This window comes from Oryzias latipes, chromosome 14 (genome assembly GCF_053564925.1).
Source record: "Oryzias latipes strain Hd-rR chromosome 14, Olatipes_Hd-rR_3.1".
Taxonomy (NCBI): domain Eukaryota; kingdom Metazoa; phylum Chordata; class Actinopteri; order Beloniformes; family Adrianichthyidae; genus Oryzias; species Oryzias latipes.
Window position 1 is genome coordinate 8,064,584 of NC_136250.1, and position 24,232 is coordinate 8,088,815.

The following is a 24,232-nucleotide window of genomic DNA, read 5'->3' on the forward strand; positions in this document are numbered from 1 at the left end:
TAAGACAATTTCCAAGAACCAAAAATTATTGATTTAGTATCCTTTTTTTAATTACATCTCCATTTGTGCAAAAAGTGTTTTTAATGTTTTCGTATCCAAAGACAGTCTCACAATTTATCTTACGTTGAATTAATCTTGATGGGTAATTGCAGGTGACCCGTTGCCACTGTAAAAGGTCACATGAAAAAAGGCTTTTGAAAGGTCCTGCATGGCATTACAATACTGTACAGCGGCGCAGATTTATTTATGGGTGCATGATTTATTGCTTCAGTTGCAGATTGTTGATTACTGTACATCTCAGGGGTATGTGGTTACACCATGCATCTGAATAAAAATGCTGGCCTCATTCTATCTAGAAAGGTCAGGAGTGCTTATAAGGAGCTGGTAGGGTGACAACTGGGGGTTCAGCGCATTGCCAAAACAATGCTTTAGCAGGGTCGATGCTTTCTGTGATGAGGGCTTAAAGCTTGATCTCTACGGTGGTCTCTAATCACTACACAATCCCTACACTGCCCCCTAAACTTTACGAAAAGTCACACTTTGTGCAGTTACAGCTTTGTTACATTTTTTAATTACAAATGTTAAAATTTGGAGGTATGAGGCACAATGGATAAATACGTTTAGCGTTTAAGGTAAAAGAAAAGAGGAATAAAAGAGAAGAAGTCCTTAGATTTACCTTTTACAAAAGGTTGATGATTATTACACATATTTCTCACCGTCCTCTCTTTGGATCTGTTAAAAACTAATATACTGTAATAAATAGATATCCATTACGTATCATTTTATCATGATCGGTGAATACTCAATTCTGATTGGCTGCAGGGTGTCCATTAAAAAGTGATGATGGACACCAAAAAAAGTAATTCTGGTCACATAGCCTGCATGTTGTACTGCACTGGCCTGAACACCAGTTGTAACCGGAACAAAAGACACTCAGAACATAGGTGGAAATGTGTTACATGGACAAAAGTTATCCCAGGGTTCATCACAACAGCAAGACATTAGAAAGGATCTCTGTCCTTCAAATGGCACAATGATGGGCATGCCAGTATCTATATCAAATTTTACAACTGCGCGTTGCCTTTATTTTTAAATAGCTTGTTGTCTGTTTTACTGTCTTGCTTATTATATTGCTTGCTACAGAGTGAATGGGTTTATAATTTTTTTTTTCCTTAATAAAATAATTTGTCAATACATATTTAATAATTAGAGTTAATGGATTTTTGTTGCAATAAGTGATCTAATAAACTATTTGTAGACTTTGTTTCTGTGAAACAAATTTTACTTCATCTGGTTAAAAACAAGCAATAAGAAGACCATTTTCCCTCTGACACAATGCTTTGCATTTCTATTCATGAAATTGACACACCGGTACATTTACTCTGCTGGTTAGTTCTCATACACTAGCTGCAGGAGAGCAAGTTTGCATCAATGTTGATGTTGATGACAAAAACAATTAAACTTTAATTACAAATCCAGAAGCAGGCATTTATAGGTTTTATTAGAATTAGCAGGTTTGTACGGTGGCCCTGAAGTGCAAAGCATTCAACAAATCACTCGATACAAAAACATTTTTAAGATCACAACAACAATTAAAAAAAAAAAAAAATTTAAAAAGCAGCATTACATTTTAGAAAACAAAACAAAATTTCAGAAACCAAAACTTGAAAAACAAAAATGACAAAAAAAAAAACATTTCAGAAAACAAAATTAATTTCCAGGAAAAAAAGAAATATTAAAAAATGAAAACATTTCAGAAAAAAAAATCCGGAAAAAAATGAAATATTAAAAAATGAAAAACATTTCAGAAAAAAAAAATTCCAGAAAAAAATGAAATATTAAAAAATGAAAAACATTTCAGAAAAAAAAATGAAATATTAAAAAATGAAAAACATTTCAGAACACAGAATGAATTTCCAGAAAACAAAACGAAATCTTCAAAAATGAAAAACATTTCCAAACCGGAAGAAGCAGGTACTATGGGACAACGCTGATTGGATGATGATGTTTGTCAATCATTTGAACTGAAAAGTATTTTAAATGAAGCGATGACGGATTTTATCGTCCAAACAACAATGTACTATAATAATCCACGTATTTCCCATTTATATATCAAATAAAAAATGCAGCAAACTGTTAATGAACTTTAAAATTATTTTTTGAATATTTCGTCTGACACACGGTCACCCGGAAGTAGTTTGTGAGCACTTTTACTTTGAACGCTGTGCGCTAATGTCTACGGCTGCGAGGTTCACGCTGTCAATCATCTTTAGGTAAGAATCAATTCTGTGATCTTTTCTTTTGTCAGTCACATGTCTCTAAGGATGTTAATTTTAGGATGTTAAAGTGCTGCTTTGAAAAGATCATTTCTTTTTATCTTGCGCATGCGCAAAAGGAACCCGATGGAGACGAACCGTCTTCACATGATAGCCGTTCCCGTTTTCGGTGACAACATGAGAGAAAAAGCTCCGAGCCAGCCTGATTCTGTGATTTATACAGTAATTACAGTAATTATATGGCATCAGTGTTGCTAAAAATCGACTTTAAGACTGAAATCAGTAAACAAGTTCTTATGGGAAATAATATTTAAGTGCATTGTATATTTTTGAACCATGCATATACACATATACTGAAACTTAAAAATGAACTTTAAAGTTTATAAAATACTTAATTGAATTAACATGTGATATTTCTGCAGGTGAAGTTTCTCAAAGCGAAGTTCCAGAAAGGTTTGTGCTGCAGAAGAACAGATGGCAGCTCTACATGGGAATACAAGAAGACTAAAGTCATTCATATCATTGTGCAGTGTACAGGCAAGTCACCATGATTTATGTGAAATGTAATCAATAAATATTATTTAACCTTAATATCTAATTTTTTTTTAAATTGCAGGTCCTTTAAAAAAACGTCTTTAACCTGCTGCATAAGCCTGATTAGTTGTAAATGATGCAGTGGGGAGTGAAAAACGAAGCACAATTCCTGGCTTTAGTGTCCGGCTGATGATCTGGAAATCACATCTGAGGAATCGCATCAAACACTTGTACAACTCCAAACAACTTAATGTTCCTTTAAGCAAAACTCCAGTTTAAAATGTTCATATTAGGCTTGCTTCATTTAGGAGTTTTTCCATGTTTACCATTTTAGGTTTTAAAGCTTTATTAACAAAGATGATGTTTGATTTTCAAAGCTGTTGTATAGAAATGTTTCTTTGTCAATGAAAAAACTGAATGCTGACGTTAGGATTGTAATAATGGATATGAAAATAAACAAATTTGTTTCATAGCAAATGCAGTATATTTATTGAAAACTTAACATGAATACGTTATTCAGTAACAGAAACAAAGAAACAGTTGTGGATTTTCCTTTATGGGCTTCTTCATGCAGTCAATCAAATGTTACGTTTACATTCAGCATTTACTCAGCGTACCTGTCAGTCACATTTATTAGAGGAAAAAATGCATCTGGGAAAAGTCTGTTTGTGCTTAACAACTATATCAAAAAGAGTCATGTCAGGGAAGTTTTGTCCACATTGCTGCTCAGCATCACATCCAGAGGAAGATGCACAGGTAAGAGACCCCAGTTCCTGCTCGTACATGCTTGCAGCTTCCTCTGCACTGGACTCCAGCTCCATTGAAATCCCTGACAGAGATAAATTAATAAATTAAAAATCCCTGACAGAAAAACATCGGCTGCCGTTCATCTTTCATTCAGGAAAAAGTTGAGTTCATCAAAATGAGGAGAAAATGGGTTAAACCAGAAATTCATTAGGGAGGGGTCAAAACACCAAACTCAGAATAAAATACATTATTTCAGTCTTATAAAAAATATATTCTAAAACAATTTGGTATTCCTCCTCTGCCTGAAAGACTAAAACGTTTTTTTTAAAGAATCTTTTTAGACTACAGACTTTGCCACCGTTAGTTACACACCTGGACGTGTCTGATGATGTGCACATCCAGTCATTTACTGTCATGTTTCTGTGCACTGACACACTCTAAAGTCACAGATCTTAATAGTGTGAATAAGAAGCATTCATAAATGTTATTCTGAGACACAAACTGCTGCAGTTTACCTGACAGCTTTGCTGATTTATGCGGCTGGTACACCTGTCTGAGAATCCTGCCCACGTGACCCCCCTCTCCAGCTGATGAGGTAACCTGTCATTAACGTATGACTGAATGATCTTGGATCTGTCTGTAAACACCCACCTAGAAATCACGTTTAACGCTACATTTATTAGATCAAACAAATGTGCCTCCATACCTTATCTGTGGATGGCGGGACTGCATTTCCTGATGTGCGCCGTCTTTAACACCCGTTTCTTCGCAGCTGCTGCTTTAGACAGAATCCTCTCACGACATTTCGAAACATTTGTAAACCTGGTTGGTGTTGATATTTCTGCGTGCGTTCTGTCATCACATCCGCTAAATATTCAAAGATTAAAGTTTATGTTAACGTTTTACCGTCCCTTTCTTTGTTTACCTGCAGAACGGACGTCATCCACACAAACTACTTCCGGGTGACCGTTCTGCTTCAGACGAAATATTCAAAAAATAATTTAAACCTTCATTATCTGTTTGCTGCATTTTTGATTTAATATGTAAATGGGAAATACGGGAATTATCATGGTACATTGTTGTTTGGACGATAAAATCCGTCGTCGCTTCATTTAAAATACTTTTCAGTTCAAATGATTGACAAACATCATCATCCAATCAGCGTTGTCCCATAGTACCTGCTTCTTCCGGTTTGGAAATGTTTTTCATTTTTGAAGATTTCGTTTTGTTTTCTGGAAATTCATTCTGTGTTCTGAAATGTTTTTCATTTTTTTATATTTCATTTTTCTTCTGAAATGTTTTTCATTTTTTAATATTTCATTTTGTTTTTCTGAAATGTTTTCATTTTTTTTATTTCATTTTGTTTTCTGGAAATTATTTTTTTTTCTGAAATGTTTTCATTTTGTAATATTTCTTTTTTTCTGGAAATTCATTTTGTTTTCTGAAATCTTTTTTTCTTTTTTTCTTTTTTTCTTTTTTATGTTTTGGTTTCTGAAATTTTGTTTTGTTTTCTAAAATGTAATACGCTTTTTAAATTGTTGCTGTGATCTTAAAAATGTTTTTGTATCGAGTGATTTGTTGAATGGTTTGCACTTCAGGGCCACCGTAGGTTTGCCATAGATTTTTTTCCAAAAGTATGATTTGATAATGTTAATTTATTTTATAGCCCCAAAATCTAAATTGAGCAAGAACTTTAAACACTTAGTTTTGTATGATTGCAGGTACCCAACAGCTGTGACCCAATTCTTTGCAATATTTCCTCTGTGGAACTACATGGTGAGAATCAATCTTGAAAATTTGTGGAAGATTCAATTCATGAATAATAAGGAGAAAAGCAAAAAAAAAAAATTAGGTTCCCGTTCACAGAAAATGTATTGCATGTGCTTTTTTTTATTCCCAGAAGATCAGCAACAAGGAAGTACGTAAATATGTTCATAACAAACCTCCTTCATAACTTTGATGGGAGTTAGCGTCAGGATAAAAGCACAAGGGAATTTTTTTACGTCTGCTAAATTTATCCCTAAGGGGGGGCCCCTAGAAAAATCCATCCAGTGTGGCTGCAGACTTTTTTTAGCCTGGATCAAAAATTTCCAACAGTGTTTGATAGAAGCCTTTTATCCGTCTAGGATATTGAACAGGTCTTATCAATCTCTCTTAGTATTTAGGCTTGTTAAGTACTTTGTCAGTGTTTTGTCTCTCCCCAAACACAAGTTCACCAATTCATCACAGGGCAAGACAGAGACAACCAACCATACATACTTACATTCACACCCAAGGAACAATTTAAACACACCAATTATGTTTTTGGACTATGGGAAGAAGCTATAGTGCATGGAGGAAACCCACACATGCACTGAGAGAGCATGCAAACTCCACACAGAAAGGGCCCAGCTGGGATTTGAACCGGGCCTTCTCACTGCAAACCATTACACCAGGATGAAACTTTACATACCTTTTATCATAGAGTGCATGGTTTGTTAATTTTGCTTTACCTTTTTGAGAAATTATCTCTAATGGAATAATGCGATGATTGACTGCAGCTGTTTGAGCTGTAATGACTGATGGGCAGACACCGGAGGGTAAATTTCAATCAGTGAAGTCATTTATTTTCACATTGTTATGCGCCCACCTTTAACAGAGGAGTCAGAAATTTCAGGGTTTAATTCTTCAACTTTGTAACACAACGCTCACTTCTACTTACGACAAAGTAGTTGGAAACTTCTGCATTAGTGCATATTGGAGTGATTGCTTTTGGGAATCTCAGCTTTCAGAATTTGAACTAACTTAAAATTAATTATGGTACTTTTACTTTTGTGCTTAATAAATATGAATGTGAATGAGGCAGCATCAACCCACAGTGCGTTTGTAAAAGCATCAATCATTTGAAGAACCAATACACAAATTCATGCATGAATCTTTATTATTTTATTTGAGTTTAAGGTTGTGTAAGTGTTGGTGTAAACAGTAAAGTGCAAATGTATCATTTAAGCCCATGACGCTGAGACAGGCAAAAATGTTTGACAGAAATTCACAACCGATTTGAAGAAAATTATCTAAGGATTTTTTTTAAAAAATGGATCAGCTTTGTTATGTGTAAAGACTGACCTTTAAAGACCAAGAAATGATTCCACAAAAATGTTTGAAATGAGCACAACTTCTTTAAAAGACAGCACTTAAAGTAGATGCACACCCTCTTAAGAGACCTTAACTAGGGAAAATCATAGCCTGTTAAAAGAAATAAAATGGTTTCAAATTTGTTTATTCACCTTTGTCTTCGTTTACTTACTTTCCTTTAAAGCTCACTGTACCTGACATGCAAGTATTTTGTCTTAAATATTTTGCATTTGGTAAAACGAGGAGAAAAACCCTTGTGACCCATGTCTGACTGACAGCATGTCATTCCAGCACAAGCGTACGTTCCACTGCCAAGTGAATTAGTTCAGCTTGTTTGGGGATGTTTGCAGAAAACCCGGCATGTGTGGTTTTTGTCAGATTTCTGTCTGCCTCAGCTTTTGTTTGCAGATTTAAAACACTTTTTTCCACTCACTTTATTTTTTTGATCCTGTTCATATTTTTTTTACAACACATTCCATTCAAAATTAGTACATTGCACAAAAATATTTATCAAAAGCATGCTTAAATAAATGAAATAAATTAGGTAACTTTATTAGAAGTCTTCTAAAACTCTGGTTATCGCTCAACAAAAGCAGAAATTATATTGGCGCATTTGGGAGGAGCACAGCTCAACCATCATCTCCTGGCTGAAGCTCAAACTATTTATAAACCGGTCATGCTTCTCCTATTTCTATTTCTCAATGACTACATTTTTCCTTTTTTTGATCTCAGCCTCCTCATCTTTAAGTCTTTTTGCCGATAAAAAGGATTTTAAAGGCATCAGTTACACTGATAGAGCACATCATTTTCATATGCTTCTCTTCGGTGAATAGACAAAGGAGATAAGAACAGGGCAGCTGTCAGAGTGGATACAATGAACCTCAAAATGTTGTATAATTTTAATTAAAAAGATAAGGTAGGTCCATTTTTTATCTGGAAGGAAGGTGCAGATGCAAAATTATGGGAAAACAAAAAAGGTGATTATGTGTCTGTGCTATCTGGAGCCACGTTCACTGCACACAGTAATTGTATTTCACAATTTTGAGTGTGCCGCACTGTAGCAATCCCCATTACCAAAGATGGCTTACGTGTCCTAACGGTGCTTTGAGGCATCCCACCAAGAGCATTTTGGATTAGAGCAATATTGCTCCTGAGACACTTCTGACAACCCAACTGGTCACACACACTCGCTCGCAGTTACACACTCAATCACTCCCCCTGCCAGACATGGCTTTCACGCCAAATAGCGCTATTTACTGGAGCAAGACTGGCACTTCTCCAGACCATGGGGGTAGCAGGCTTGGCATCGCAGATCACTGATGGACTCATTGAAGCGATTCGCCAGCATGGACAGCTTGCTGCCATGACATAAGGAGCAGGGAGCGCAGCCTGAACCGCCACAATGCTGGCAGCTGTCAGCCTCCTGCAGTCAGAGGAAACACAAGGAACGATGAGGTGGAAGACAGGTACTGTGATGCTAGAACAGGGGCAACACAGTTTGAATGAAGAGACCCACTGAGAATGAGGAGTTAAAGGGATAATGTTACGTCATAGATACCAGGAATGTTCAGTTCTGACAGGTGGATTAAGGTTTCTATCCTGCAGTATTTAAAAAAAAAAACAAAAAAAAAACACAAAACAAAAAACACCTCAACATTTGGAGCTGCCAAAAAGTTGGCAAAGACATTCAAGTTAAAACTCTGGAAAACACTCTCACTTTGAGCTTATAGTGATTACTAAAGAACATTGTTTTCCACATTCTGAATATCAAAAAATATATTTAAAAAAAAGTTTAATCAGAGATTTAATGTTATAATAAGCAAAAATGCACCCACATTTTCTTTCCCTTTTGTTAGAATTTGAAGGTGTTTTCTGATCTCCAAAGACAGGCAGCATAACCCAAAAAAAACATATAAATAAAGACAAACACATTTAAAACAATGCCTTTTAAAATATTACTATTACTGTACCATTTTATTTCCTTATATTTTCTTTACTAAATTGATATTGGTGTATATTCAACTGACAGCAGGAGGGGGGGGGGGGGGGGGGGACTGGGTTTTGAATTTGTTTGTATTGTGTTTTAAAACTGAAAACTTCACAAATATTTAAAACACTAAAATTGCATTTTTGCACCAAAGCAGTCAAAGACCCAGTCCAATTAAAATGTTGTTTTTAACATGTTCTTGTGGCATTTTTCTCAGTTAAAGATAAGTCTTTTATTGTTAAAAGCTAAAAAATGGATAAAGAACCTAAAGTACAAAAAAAAAAACTTTAACTTTACTAAGAACTCTGCAGAATGAGAAGAAAATAACAAGAGATGAGAAGAGACTGAAGGGACTTGGTGTCTGTTGGAAAAATAACCAGCTCAGGAGCAAAGGGAGGGAATAATACTGAAACGAGCCTTCTCGCTGGATTACAATTGGCTGGGGGTGCTGGAAGGGCAGAAAAAAATGGGGAGTCATCGGTATCTGTTCACAGTTGGCAGATAACACCAGAACAAAGGGTTACTGACTGTAGCAAAACAAGAAAAGAATGGAGTCCAAAGAATGTGCAAGTTCCAAGGAGCAACTCAGGGGGATGAGATCTACAACTGATCTTGTTGCTATGCTTCACAAAACAAACTAGGTGAATAAATTATTATCAAAAGGCAAAAAGTAGGAGATGGTGAATGACATGGCACAACAGTATATTTCCTAAATGGGGTGCATAAAACCTGACCACACCAAGAGAATCATTTGGGCATGGATCATTACCTCAGTCTCTATGTCACCGATCTTTCTCTCCTCCTTCTCCACCACCTCCTGTGAGGGAAGAGCTTTGGTCTTCCTCTTGCTGGCTCTTTCCCTGGCCTTTGGGTATCCCTCCAAGTCCACCGAAGGCAACTGACGCAACATTTCAGGCCTCTTTGGTGGAGCTCTTATGATGCGCAGATTGCTGGTGTAGATGATAATCTTGCCAAAATCCAACACAGAGGCCTATCAGAGATCAACATGTTAGTTCATCTGTATGCATTTAGATCCCCGTGATGATGTATGATATTTCTCTCAATAAACACTGCGAAGAGAACACACCCACATAATACTGCAGGATTTATGGGTGTGGGTGACCAGAGGACTTCAATTTGAATGCAACAAAAGCATCAAAGCTCTCTTTTTTGGGATTTTTGGAAGTTACAATTTGAAGATTTAATATTTTTTGGGGGGGATTTTGTGTCCAAAATCCTTTAATCTTTATAATGAGCCAGCTTTTTTGTATAACTGAAAAAAAAAAGAATATTTGTCAATTTTGACTGTTAATGTCTTCCTTTTTCTTTGTATTTTTTCAATCAAGTATTCCCTAAATTAAGGACCTAAGATGAAATCAAAGATGAAGATGACATGACATTTTTCTGATGACAGAAGCCATATTTAAAGAAAAGTGAACTTAAAACTGCATTTCTGAGTATTCCTTTGTGGAAATCGCTGTGAATCAGGAGCAGACGAAAATCTGCCACTTGAAGAAAAAAGTGTATTTGTGAGAAGAAAATACAAAAGGCGGGACACAGGCATTTTTTTTATTTGGGGATAAAAACTGTATAATCATGATTAAAAAAAGACCACTGGGAATGCTTTTAAAATAGTGCAAAAGATGATCAGAGTGAAAGTTTAAATGATACTGACCTTGTTTATTTTCTTATTTACACATGTCTCTATGCAAAAGTTAAATACCTCAATTGTAAAAGATGTAATTTTCCTCTGATATTGCATTGGCTCAATACAAAACTGATTTTTATTGTTTTTTTGGTCAAACTAATCCAGTAACAAGAAGAAAGCTTTGACATCATGTAGCCATGCAACCACTGTGACATCCTTTCAATTATCCACTGACCATGAAGCAACTCCACATAGTTGTCTTCAATTGATAAATATGATAAATACTGACTTGGTCAGCGGGGCTAAGCGTCCTTGTTTAGAGGATAAAAGAATAAAAATCAACATGAGGCCAACAGACGAGGCGCTGAGCGGAACCTCCCTCAAGCCTGCTGCTTTAATGAATCTACTGCCACAGCTGCTCACTAACACCGTCATTTCACTGTCAGATTAAAAATATGCTATTATCGATGGTGCTCCACAATTTTTAAAGCATGGAATGCAGTTGACAATTATTTGTGTTCATGTGCAAAGATGGCCTATTATGCTTATGAAACATGCAGCTGAGTTTTAACATGACATAACAATGGATGAGCTTTTAATTTTTCAGTGTTTAGAATAGAACACTGAATAGAATAGAATTGTAAAAAAGTAATTTTTGACAAACATTCTTTATTGCAAAATATTTATATCCTTTTTTTTGTTTTAGTGTTAATAAAATAACTGTACTTTTGAAAAATTCAAAGAAATTATATATCTGACCTCAAATCAGTAGCCAAAATAGCACCTTTATTTTTTTTTTTTCAAAATACAAAAACTAAAGGACTCACCTTGTTGTCTTCTTGTGATTCATCTCTTCTATCAGAAGCAGGCTTGTAGCCTCCTATTCCTCTGTAAACATTTATTCTTTGGGCAATAAGTCCTGCCGCAGGATAAACACCTGAGTTTAGAAGAGAAATCAGTTTTTAGTTTCCAGTGAGATGTTGAATGAAATTTGTTCCTAACATAATGCTGAGCAGTGACAGGCCTGTAATACCTGAATGAGCTCATTTTAGTCAGCAGTTTCTGATCATTCTCTGGCCCAAGCTAATGGAAGGTTTCAGAGGTGGCTTATTTATTTTAGGTTTCCTAAAAAAGAAATCAGAAGAGCATAAGATGCCTACTGACGTCATGCGTATTTATCATAAATAGGGGCGAAAAGGAAATTAGGAGTTTTTTTAGCCTTTAAGACCATCTTATTCAATATGGCACACATTTTTGTCTCGGGTAGACTCAAAATAAATAGTGTCTGGAAGAATAATATCCTTCTACTTTCACGTGTTTTTAAAGTTACACTCCAATCATATTTTCATCTGTTGTAAAAGCGTTCCCAGTAGTTCTTTATCTATGATTATGCTGTTTTTAGCCATCAGAGTTGTGGGCAGGATTGACGGAGTAAGCCTTCGCGTAAATCCCAGAGCCCTACACTCTCTCCCAGTTAACGTCCCATTGCAACCCCATAGAGGAAAAGTTTGTCTTTAATTTAACTTTTCCATCATGTTACATACTGTTATTGCCTCCATCGTGCTTTGACAGTTTTAATTTGCTCTTTACTGCTAAAATATAAATAAAAGCAATCAAATGTTTTAGTCATTAAGACTACCCTAAATTCCTGAATCTGCTGCAAGTACAACCTTCTGGCAAGGACCATATTATGCTCATAGTACTTTTTCTCAGATTTCTTTTGCTTTAAAATGCAAAAGAAATGCATCAAAAGAAACATTTCTTGACCAAAGGTTTGTTCTCAGTGGATAACTTCAAAATGCATATTATCTAACTCACATTTTGTTCTACCGGGTAAAACCAATTACAAACACTTTTCCAGTTGAAGATAAAGATTGGTATGGATAGAAAGATAGAATTTTTAAAAATCTCAGTTTTAAGGAACTATTTTTGTACTGGTTTAGCCATTTTATATCTAAAATGGACACACACAAAAACACAAAAAGAACATTTCTTTTATAGATGTATGCAATTTGTTGTCTACTCAAATCTCTTTCCACTGAAATTTCCCTTTACATGTTTGGTGTTTCAAGTGTCAGGAACTACTTTTATTGTTGGGCCCCATATGACAGCATCTACATTTGACACTCATCAGATTGGTGAGCATTCTGCAGCTGCGTACCTCTTAAAGTTTGGATGTCATGCTCATTTGTCATGCTTTAGGCAAACACCACAGCATAAGCTCTCAGCAAAATGTTTAGACAAAATGTTGGCATTTTTATGTCAAATGTATATCAGGAATGCAGTTTTTTTTACATGAACTGCAGTGTAAGCTATGCTTTTGAAGATTTAGTTACTTAGTTTTTTCTTATTGCACAAAAATGTTAAATGTCTGGTAAACGTGGAATCACATAAGTATGCATTACACCAAAGGTCATGCATTTTTTGGTTTTAAAAAGACAGAGCAAAAAATAATTAGAATATCAGATTGGGCAAAAGTGTGAATATGCAGCATTTCATTTGTCATAGGTGTGCAAGTTTCCTTTTGTCTGTACAGTTGTAACCCTTCAAGCGCTTTGAAGATAATTCTGTTCTTTTAGGAAATAAACAAACTATTTGTTTCCACTTTAATCAGACCAACAACTGTAAAACAGTGATACCACATTTACATCATCCTATATCCCATTGTGTAATTTGTTTTTTAAAACCCAAAAATTTGACTTTTCAATAAGTTTTTTTTAAAAGACTCACTCTGTTTATTTCTTGAGCTATTGTAAAAGCTTTCCCAGTGCTCTTTGTTTATAATTATGCCATTTTTAGCCTAAATCTAACTACCTGTACCGTTTACATGGTTTCTGCAGAGCAACAGGAGTTCAATCAGAAATTGTTACTGAGAGCTCAAAGCAGGGAATTTTTAGCCTACCCAGCGTGTTTTCCAAATCACAATCCAATCTTTTTCAAACATTAATCAATAATCAAAAAAACGTTTCTGCTCTTAGTTCATAAGGATTTGAATAAAGAAATAGTCAAAAATGCACTTTTGAGCTTAATTTTCTTGGCATCTGTCATCCATCATCAAAAAAATGCCACAAGAACATGTTAAAAACACAATTTTCATCGGAGTGATTCCTGAAAAGTTCTATTTCAGTATCACTATCAACGTCCCAAAATCTAAAGTAACAAAATTTGAATGTAGAATGCTTTACTTAACTAATCAAAATCCTATTTAAAACCTGGAACATGTCTTGAACATGCATGTTACTCAAACCCATGAACAAACCTTGTTTCTCCATGTTAGGCTCTTCAAATCCACAAAGCTGCTCCAACTCAAGATGACTGGGAGGAATTTTATGGTGGAGGAAGCTGTGTGGGTATTGCTCCTCTGGACTGTCCAGCTCCTGACCGTCCTCATACACGTGCTTCAACACCCGGCCGCTGTAGGAAGATGCCAGCTTGAACCTCACCTGCAGCAGTGAGTGGGAAGTGTTATGTTTTCCTGCCTCTGCTTGGTAAATTTTTTATATTAAGGATGTATCAGCAGTGACAGTGCATCCCTTTGTAATGTGGAGCTGGAGAATTTTAAATAGAGCGAGGACTGTGAGTTATAAAAAGAGCTGCTTTATCTGACTAAAGAGGCTCCTGCAGACTTTTGTTTGATCTCAACACAAGTTTACTTCCTGCCTGCTTCTCTCTTTGCAGTTCCAAAGCATAAGACACAAATAAAAACAACAATCGGCTTTTGCTTTTAAGGAGACACTTTTCTATCATTTTTGGTGATTTTAAATCTTGTTTATCGGTAATTTAGAAAATTTTTCTATTTTGCCCTTTAGAAAAAATATAGCACTTTTAATTCCTTACCTTTCTGGGCTTGGTGGCTTCATAGTGCTGGTTCAGTTTTCTATGAGGTTCCTCCATGTTAGCCGAATAAAGAGGCGATGCACGAAAAACCATCAGACCTTAAACGTAGCTCTCCCCCTCAGAGGGAAATGACATCATCTTAAACAGACATCCTTTCTCCAGGAAGGAAAAGGACGTTGGGTTGGATTACAGATTGGACTGATATGCAATGCAACTGAGAGTCCAAATGAAAAGCTGCCTGGAATGGGCGGAAGTCAAAAACAGGGAGTAAAAACACAATTTTTTTTTTCTGTGTGTCCTGCTCCAGAGGTCTAGTATACCTGCTGTTTTAAGGAACCCACTTCTCTAGCTTACCCTGCTCAATTATTAACAACAAGATCATGTGTACAAAAGGGTGGCAGAGAAACCAGAGGCTCTGTCATCAAATAATTATGATCACCAAAATAGATGGTATTTGGAGGCAGTGAGCAGTTCCGAGCGGTTGTGAGTATTAGGGTGAGAAATAGAAAGTGAGGCTGAGTGTGCGCATGTGTGTTTGTGTGTCTTGACAAATCAATGTGTAGGAGTTGTTAGTTGTTGGACTGTTTGTCCTTGGACTGCAGCCGAGTGCATCCACACTAAAAAGGTAGACTTGATGCGTGTTCCTGCATACAGAGAAACACTTACTCCTACCAAAACAAAGCTATGATTATAGTCAAATGAACCTCTTCTGAGAGGAACACTTCAGTCTCTTTGAAGAGCTTCTTAATGAGTATGTGTAATTCTTAAGTGAGCAGTCAAATGTCTGTGTCAAACATACATCCAGTCCAAAACGATGGTGATTTAACCATGTCTACCAAGAAAGGGTAGCTTGCTGTCGTTTATTTTTCATTTTTTTGTAGTCTAGAAAGTCTGAACATTTGTAATTTCTTATTCATGCAAACCATAGTTCCTCTTGCCATTCTAAAGCGCGTTCAGCTCATTTTTCTCATTCATCTTCGTTGTGCCAAAGTCAATCCTGCCTCCACAGCTACAGTCAGAGAGAGAGCACTCACTAATGAGGGACAATACCACACTATTATGATCCGATCTTATACAGATTACTTTTTGCATAAAATATTGGAAAACAACAATAATACTGATTATTTTTTATTGGTGAATGTATTTCTTATTCAATATTCAAGACTGGTTTATTGTAATTTCACACAGTATTTTGTAAAGAAATACACAGGTGAGACAAGATGTTGTTTCTCACTAGTCTGACAGTGCAAAGAAGCAAGCAATAAAATAGCAATCAACTAGAACAAAAAAAATAGCAAGAGAATAATTATATGATATATTTGTTTTATTTGTTATTCGGAAAACAAATGCGAGAAGTTTAATGTACACTGTTGAAAATACAAAACCATTCTTTCTAAAGTCACTTACCCATGTCCTGTGGTGTTGTTGCTAATGGTTACACGCACAAATCGCAGCTCCCCTGGTCACGTGACCGGTGGAGCAGTTCAAAACACAGTGGGCTAGGAAGTGGTTCGGCACAAAACTCGCCTAATTAAAAAATGTCATTCATCAATAATTAATACTTTAACAGAGAAGTCTACATCAAAATTGGCGGGTATTTATTTTTTGATATGTTGGTATCAATACTCCCATCACTAGCATTCATAGTTTGGTTTTAAATGGATCTTCAAACTGGTCATCCGATAACAGGATAGTCCAAAAGTTGGGGACATTTCATAGAAATATACAGAAAAAGAACATTTTGAATTCAATTGATCTGATTTGTGCAAAAAATTCAACATCTACTTTGTGAACATCGTTGAAGCCCTTGCTGAGAAAGTTCATACGTCACAACAGTTCTGTTAAACTCAGAAAAACATTTTGCTTTCATCTAAATGTTCTTATCATTTAAAATAAAAGTTGAAAACAAAAACGACATATCAGAAACAGTTTTTAATATAAACTCCCAAAACAGAAGTGTTTACCAGATGGAATTTTCCTACACAGCTTGCTAGTAGATCAGACCTGCGTTTTACTCTGGTTGGGCAGGGTGAAGCCTTTTGAAGTTCCAGAACACAGGCACTAAAAACGACTGTTTTCCCAGAGGAGATGTGTTGCAGAAGAGGATCGCAGACCGGCCTTGCTTTTATATGCAAGGATGTGTACCACGTAACGTAAGCACCTGGAAGTTCCTTCATTTCTATGGAAAGGACTATTTTCTGCAACAAATGTGTGTTTCTTGTTTTACAATTTAAAACAAGAAACAAACTATTTTTCTATGAGATTATAGAAAAATAGTGGTAAAGTAGTTAATTTTCTGAACGCATTCACAGTCAAACTGTATGTAAGAGCTGGAAATGTTTAAGATCAGATTCTAACATTTAAAAGCTTTTATTGTTTGTCTGTTTAAGTAAATGCTAACACCTTTGCTTTTAAAATGTTAATCATTTAAGCCTAACTCTGATTTCCTTGTGAAAAGGAAATCACAACCTGGGTGAGGAAAGCTTGGTTTCGCACAGTTTCCTAAACTTTAATGCATTTGCTCAAGGACAGCTGTAACCCCCCACAACCCTTATAAAAGCAGGTACAGCATATGTATGTTTAAACAGTGTTAAACTAAAAAAAAGGAAAGCAAAGACTAAATTAAAACTGTAACAAAATTAGCCACAAGGATATTCTCTTAAGGGTACTTGTTCATTATTTTAGTTAAGAATTACCCAAAAGGATGGATATTTAATTACACTTTAAATAACTAAAAATGTCAAATAGAGCTTATAAAACATATCATTAAGATAATCTTAAAATTCAAACAAACATAGCAAATAATTAATAACAGTCATTAATGTTTTACATAATGCAAATGTGTTTTTGAAGTTAATTTTGTTAACAATTTCAATGGAGATAAATGTTGATTTTATTTGTAAAAACCAGGGCTTAGCCCTATCATAGATTGTGTTCTAACAAGAAGTGACTTGTGTATTTATTAAAATGGAGCTTGAAGTTCTGTTTACCTTTTTTTCTAGCTCTTTTAATCCATGCTGTGAGATATTTTCTCTTAAATTGAGATCTGTTTTGCCCCAAACATAAAAAAAAGGATTTTACTGCTAAACTGTCCATTTGAACATTGTATTAGATAACACACCAGTGGATAACAGTGGACTTCCCTATCAATCATCTCAACACACAATGATTGACATTTTCAGGTTCCATTAAATGGCCTGCATGACTCTTGAGTTGGCTCAGTGCTGACATCATCCCTTTTTAGCATTAAAAAGCTGTTTATAATGGAAGAAGCAGATCATATGTACATTTTCTGTACATTTTTGTGTTGTAAATACTCCTGCAAATTACTGCAATTCATGTTAGAGTTTATCTTACAATTATTGATACAAATGAGTGTTATTAAATCGCGTCTCAGCAAATAGTTTAAAAAGTGTTTGTAGGAGAGTGAGAGGACTGTGAGCCGGCCCCTCCAAAGGTTGGCTTTATCAGATTGTGGAACAAGCATGTATGGTTACTCAAGCGAGAAATTGTTTTGGGTTCATAGCAATGAATTAACTATTTCATATGCCAGAGGTTCTGCTGCTTTCAATTAGCAGTCAATGTACACTGGTTATCCCAATTATATACTCTTAACTTGATATTGGACATGAGCTCCATCGCTTGACGGCAGAAGACTCTTACGGATCTTGATGTAATCTCTATAAAATCTGTGATGAGTCCAAAATGTTCCCTCCATTGATGAAAATGATTTTGTATGATAGTGCACATCATTGAACTCCAAATTCAAGCCCAAATATCTGATCTTGTAAATTCAATTTAAACCACTAATAATCATGAACAAAAGATGGATGTGATTGCTTTTAACGCACTTGTAATCTTGCATTGTTTGAGATAATTGTCAAAGACATGAGGACAGAAGATGAAGACGGATTCCTTCAGCTTTTTGGCTCAGTTGTCATGACGCTCTAGCGCAGGGGTCGGGAACCTATGGCTCGCGAGCCATATATGGCTCTTTTGATGGTCACATGTGGCTCGCAGACAAATCTTTAATTATAGTTTTTTTTTTTCATTAGACCAGTCCTTCTCGGGCGCGATGCGATGCCAGAGGCGCGCAGTAGTAGCAGTGCTTAGAGAGAGAAATCTGCGCCAGCGCTATCAGTTACTATTATCTATTATTTCACAGAGTTTGTACCAGCCGGAAACCTGTGAATTGCCGTGCCTAAAACTACGTGCTCCCGTCTCTGAGAAAGAGCGCGCAGATGCGGGGACGGGATGTGTGAGGGAGAAAGCAGAGGGTGGGGCTGAGGTGTTGTGGGCACAGGTAGCAGGTGAATCGCGCAGGGATTGTAAAAACGTAAAACCCGCTGCCCGTCACTCACTGCAGCGTGTGAGTGTGTGTTTGGCTCCCCGTCTGCATGTGAGCAGTCTTTGTCACATCTACAGAACATTCAGACCTACGATGACGTTTAAAGTCTCAACGCCTGAACGAAGCAGAAACTCACCACGTATCAACCAGACTAGACCATCAAAACAAACAAGCAAAACTACCACGAGAAATACTCATCATTTATTAGCAACAGAATAACAATGTTATTAAAAAGAATCCACAGACTTATTGTACTTTAAAAATGTTGAAATTAAATCAAATGCACACATTCATTTGTATATTTAGTTTTAAACAAATTGTCGCGGACTGAGTTTAACTTGGCTGTTGGGCCGCGTTAAAAGTTCTGGAGTTCAATGAACGCGTCAAGCAGAGATCTGATTGGCCCTCAGTTCTGTCACTCAGCCTGTTGTTAGGTAGTTTGGACCAATGGGGTTCAGCTATGGGCCGAATAAGGGAAATGGGAGGGCTGGAGCGGGAGCAGGGGAATATAAAGTTGGGAGAAGCGCTTTCGTGTCGGCGGGAGAGATTCAGGAGTTGCTGAATTAATTGAATGGCGTTTGTTGCGGTCTGCAGTAATCGGAATAAAGAACTTTAAAAGAGGTTAAGTCTCCGTGCCTCAGTGTGGGGAAGGGACACTACATTATTGTATGGCTCTTTCGAAATTACATTTCAAAATGTGGCATTTATGGCTCTCTCGGCCAAAAAGGTTCCCGACCCCTGCTCTAGCGTGAGGACCCAGATGCTGTAACCCAGAAGGAAGACAGGTGAGGGATTTGGCGAGAAAAGGTTTATTATTCCTGCTAGGAAGATGGTAGGAGTAGTAGCTGGGTGAGGTCCGGACTTGACAACGGCTGGTGGCTTGGCTGGAGGGCTTAGTGCGGTTAAGGAGAGCCGTGGGATCCTCAGGATGTCTCTGAGCAGCAGGAGGGAAGAGAGCGCTGACGTCACTCGTGAGGTGCTGATAATCCTGAGACAAAAGGCAATAATTAGTTTGAGGCTTGGAACAAGACAAGAGTTTGCAGAGCATAAACTTAAGACCAGGCATAGTCACCATAAGGGGTAACGAACTGGTGTTGAACTGATGAGTAAGGTCTCCTTTTAAGCAGTATGGCCGATGAGGTGAGTGGCGTCAGCTGGTGGCAATCAGGGAGCAGAGCAGGCAGAGCTGGAGGGGGAGGAGTCTGACAGGCACCATGACATCAGTAAATTTAAGCCATGTGAGTCTATTTTCTTTAAGGGCCCGGAACGATTATGTGTCCCTACTTTCCACATCTGAGTGGTCCTCCTTTATCTCTTTTTCCAGTCCAAGTTGTTTTTTGTTTTTTTATCTATACAAGTCGGCACAGACTCTTGAAAGACCTCAGTTATACACAAAGGAATGGGGGTCGCTTTGGAAGATTTCTGATTTCAGCTTCTTCACTTTCTTCATCATGCATGGAGCAAACAATTTTAGAGATCTGTGCAATCAGGATTGTTTTACTTCTTGCCAAACACACCCAAAGAAGGCTGAAACTGTCGTGTTTTTATCCAGCTTCATTCCACACCCTGTCTTTTTCTACCATTTCAGCTGCACTCTGCGATTGCATTTATAATTATCTTGTTCCGCACTCTTGAAACCAGTATGCATAAAGTTGTGGCATCATAAAAAGAGCAGGAAAAAAAGATCTGAAGAGAAGTAAAAAGCAAAAAAAAAACTCAAGAACATATTGAAGAGAAACAAGGGGAGAACATTTGTACATGCTGACAATGGTGTCTTGGTGTTCCAGATCCAGCTGCTATTTATTCCAAGAAAGTCACTAATAAGAGCTTCTTTGTCATTTATGCTTAGAGATCTCAGTGGAAGAAATTTGCATTCTCCATGGGGGAGAGAGGACAAACTGTACTTTTTAAAACTATTGTTTTTACTTAATCCGAGAAGGTGTTCCTGGAATTTTAGTAATTTGGGATTAAATGAGAGCAGATCAGTATTTCCAAACAGGGCTTGATCATTGCCCCCCATATAAAAGTTTAGTCTATCTTGAAGATCAAAGCGTTAAGTACATCTTGAGCTTAATACCTGAACTTGTAGTACCATTAATAACTAAAAGAGCTAGAGAAAGGGGTTAGATGTTGGTTGCAGCTTGGTAATGGTGATTGTATCCATCCATTCATCTTCTTCCGCTTATCCAGGGCCGTGGGGGCAGACGTCGAAGCAAAGATGCTCAGACTTCCCTCGCCCTGCCACTTCCTCCAGCTCCTCTGGGGAGAGCCAGAGATGTCTTCCCCGGGGCCTCCGCCCAGTGAGACATGCCCGGAACACCTCCCCAGGGAGGCTTTAAGGAGGCACCCGGACTAGATGCCCGAGCCACCTCAACTGGCTCCTCTCGAGCTCTTCACGTGTGACCGAGGTTCTCACCCTATCTCAAAGGGAGCGCCCAGCCACCCTATATGTAGCACAACCATGAAAAATACTCTTAATCCACAAGCAAAAATTAATCGGTTTATCAAATTTGTTACATAAAATTGTTGGCTCTGGAATTGGTAATGGTAAATAATTAAAATGAATTCACACTGAATTAAATAGGGACAACAAAAATCTAATCAGGGCAACCCTACTTAATATAATTTGGGAACGTATTTTGGGTGTAGCTGAGCTCATTCTTGAAGTTCTGTTGGGGCAAATTTCTGCTGCGCTAAGGAATAGATTTCCTAAATCACAGTGAGACGCATTAGCAATTCTACTTGGGTTTTTTCCTATAGAAATGTCCAAAGCTTAAGCCCATTGAAGGTTGGCCATGAGGCCAAGTCAAGCCCTAACTTACACGATCTTTCCCACAGATCTATTTCTGAGAAACAAGAGAAGGAGGTTTCTAAATTAGAGAAGCCCAATGCGTCTCCTTTACCCTAAGTGTAACCAAAAGTCCTCACATACAAACGTGGTTACATGTACTTACTTTGGCAATCTAAAACATAAATCCCACTGTTGAACTTTTTCAACTCAAATGATGACAAAGCAGAAATCTTTAAAAACTTAATTAGACTCCCATTATTTTAAAAGAAATCTGCTCAACAGCAGCAGTCTTTTAAATAGAACTGCTAATGCATTGAAACATCATTATCTTAATTACAGTGTCTATCAAATGATGGAAGCTGCAAGTCCTAGTCAAGTTAATTTTTCATATTTCGCTGGGACTGGTTTTCTATCTCGTTTTAATTAAGCATGTGCTGGAGACGATGACCCTCAGCTCCTGAGAAACCTTAAGCTTCATGTTGACACTTGTGTTTGGCTCCTCATGTGACTTGCCCTCTTCACTAATTTCATCTCAGCCCACAAAGATGATGCACGCCATGTGCAGTTCCAGACAAAATGAAATTCAGAGAGGCAGTAAGGAAAATCAGGCCATGGAATCAGTATTCTCCCATGCATATATATGCAAAGTATATATGAAAGTGACTGCAGATGCAAGGACTGAAATGACTTGAAGTACTGCTAACAAGCAGAATCTTCTAGCTGAATTATTTAATAGAAAGATATTTCAGTTTCATAACAAGACACTTGAACATACCATCTCTGCGCTGTTATGGTTTGCATATTTTCTTCGCATCAAATCACAGTGATGGTTCTGAACTGTTGCAGCCTTCTGTGGGTACAGAAGTTAACATAACTGGCATTCAGTCATTAGGAAAAATGCCAGTCTGTCCAGCATTTGCAAAGCCTGAAATTAGGCCCATCCTCATCTTTATAAGGCCATAGGTTCAGCCTAATTTAAGATACAGAAGTCATTCATTGAGTATTTGCGATCACAAGTTCAGGAAGGCAACATCAATCGATAGCCATTTTATGGTTTGACTTAAACTGAAACCAGTAATAAATAATTTTGCCCCCTTAAACATTTCTGAAACAACAGACTAGAGTAGCTTTTGAAAGCCACAGAGTCTAACCTGGATTTGGAGGTGTGATGAAAAATGAACAGGCCTGAAATGCAGGAAACCTGAGTCAGGCATTTCACAGCAAGTTTTTTCCTCCTAACCTTTCACTTTCACTATTTATGGAAGGCAAGAAAACAATATCACCTTTGGGAAATACAACAACAACAACAACAGCAGAATAATGATGACTCCAGAGACTTAAATAATTATGTTAAAGCCACTAAATGTTCAAGCTCCAGGACCTCTTTAAAGCGAAAAATCAAAAAAAAAAAAAGAAGATTTTTTTTTCATTGTGACAAGAAATACTTTTCTTTTATTATTCTTTGTGCAGCTGTAACTTTTTTAAAGATGTTGCAAGGAAATGCAAAACTCAAATTCAACTTAGTTATTTAAAGACCCACTCCAATTATCTTTGGAGCTATTATAAACGTGTTCTTAGTAGTCTTTTAATTAAGATTTTAGCCAAAAAGCTGTCATTTTCTAGGACATAGATTTCTGTAGAGTGAAATAATTTATTAAAAATTTGCCTCAGTTGTTGGCTCAGAAAAAATCTAGGCCCCCTTCCATAACTGGGCTATTTGTTTACACACTCCCCCGCTAGCTCACAGCTCCTCACACCTCTAATCTAGCATTACTGGTTCAACTACAGTGGCGGGCAATATTGGAGCTATCCAGCCGTACAGTCTTGATTCCAGCTCAGACGAGTTAAACAAAGTAGCACATAGATCTAGTAGTCTACAACTGAATGCATTGGAATGAGCATAGCAGGGAGCTTCTGGTCCGGTCCACCCAGCGTATTTTCTGCGTAACAAATATGTTCCTTTTTTTTTTTAAATAAATTTTTTTCATCTGCTCCTGATTTACAACAATTTGAATATAGAAATACTAATAAATGCTAATTGAAGCTTAATTTTCTTAAAAGGTGTCCTTTATCCTCAGAAAAATGCCACAAGAACATGTTATAACACCAAAAACACATTTTTTACATTTTCCATCAGAGTGGATTTTTAAACCACTATATGTGGGACAGTTAAAATAAAATAAAAAATGTAAACATTGTAAGGGCACCTTTATATTAAGTGTTTATATTTATTAAATCAAGATTTTTTTAAAGACTGTTTGAATGCGAGGATGTTGATTCTAACTGTTCTTTTAAATCTATGCAAGGCTCATACTTTGTTTCCAAAAATAGCAGCAAAGAAAAAAAAACAAATGATGCCTGCTTTGGCTGCTTCGGTCTCCATCTGATAGTTCTTGGAGCCTTAGAGGAGCAATTTATTTTCAAGAGGATCTGCCTGCATAGCAACGAAGGGTTGGCAGATGTCACTTGAGTAGAACGAATTTACTCTTGAGTGGAATCAAGTACACAAAGAAGCCCTAATCCAATAGAAACACAATGGTGGTGCAAAGAGAGAATCAGATAAGTAGGATTTTTACATGCCACCTAAACCAAATGTTTAAAGTGTAAAATCAGGGGAGATGTTTGTACTTTTACTTCATATTATTTCTCGCACATGCAGATAAGCATTAATTATATACTTTTGCTCAAGTTAACCTGATTCCCTAAAAAGCTTTTAGCAGGCTGCCTTTGCTAAAGTGGATGGATTTTGCAGAGGTAAGCTCTTTTCTGCCGTAAAAGCTGATGACAAAAAGATTTTTAATGTGTCACACAGTGAAAAAGGCAATTAAATGTCAGAAATAGACGAACTTAAAGAAAAATCCTTTCTGGAGTCTTCCACCTATACTGCCACATTCTGTATTAAACCACCACATAATCTAAAAAATGCTTCATCATGTAAAATTCTTTGAAG

At 36.8% G+C, this 24,232-nt stretch overlaps 1 protein-coding gene and 3 long non-coding RNA genes across 4 annotated transcripts; 1 reads left to right on the plus strand and 3 right to left on the minus strand.

The window, feature by feature from the left end:
• Positions 1 to 2,175: 2,175 nt before the first annotated feature.
• Positions 2,176 to 3,030, plus strand: LOC144983589 (uncharacterized). The gene is made up of 3 exons (XR_013647320.1): positions 2,176 to 2,273; positions 2,699 to 2,813; positions 2,893 to 3,030. It is a non-coding gene; the product is annotated as an uncharacterized LOC144983589 (long non-coding RNA).
• A 241-nt stretch (positions 3,031 to 3,271) lies between these two features.
• On the minus strand, positions 3,272 to 4,513 carry LOC144983590 (uncharacterized). The gene is made up of 2 exons (XR_013647321.1): positions 4,264 to 4,513; positions 3,272 to 3,639 (listed from the first exon to the last, which is right to left on the minus strand). It is a non-coding gene; the product is annotated as an uncharacterized LOC144983590 (long non-coding RNA).
• Positions 4,514 to 7,742: 3,229 nt separating this feature from the next.
• On the minus strand, positions 7,743 to 14,371 carry grxcr2 (glutaredoxin and cysteine rich domain containing 2). The gene is made up of 5 exons (XM_004076232.5): positions 14,144 to 14,371; positions 13,566 to 13,749; positions 11,134 to 11,243; positions 9,428 to 9,649; positions 7,743 to 8,094 (listed from the first exon to the last, which is right to left on the minus strand). Exons 1-5 carry the CDS (start codon positions 14,234 to 14,236, stop codon positions 7,921 to 7,923), a joined length of 783 nt encoding a protein of 260 aa, XP_004076280.2. The 5' UTR covers positions 14,237 to 14,371; the 3' UTR covers positions 7,743 to 7,920.
• Positions 14,372 to 19,284: 4,913 nt separating this feature from the next.
• LOC144983756 (uncharacterized) lies at positions 19,285 to 23,421 on the minus strand. The gene is made up of 2 exons (XR_013647556.1): positions 19,564 to 23,421; positions 19,285 to 19,479 (listed from the first exon to the last, which is right to left on the minus strand). It is a non-coding gene; the product is annotated as an uncharacterized LOC144983756 (long non-coding RNA).
• Between the last annotated feature and the right edge of the window lie 811 nt (positions 23,422 to 24,232).

Excerpts from the sequence above, each read along its gene's own strand:
- grxcr2 (XM_004076232.5), bottom strand. The coding sequence starts at position 14,236 with ATGGTTTTTCGTGCATCGCCTCTTTATTCGGCTAACATGGAGGAACCT. Across the intron at positions 11,244-13,565 it reads GCCTAACATGGAGAAACAAG|GTGTTTATCCTGCGGCAGGA; the intron begins GTTTGTTCATGG and ends TTCTAAACTCAG. Across the intron at positions 8,095-9,427 it reads TCGGTGACATAGAGACTGAG|GAGGCTGACAGCTGCCAGCA; the intron begins GTAATGATCCAT and ends CTCTGACTGCAG.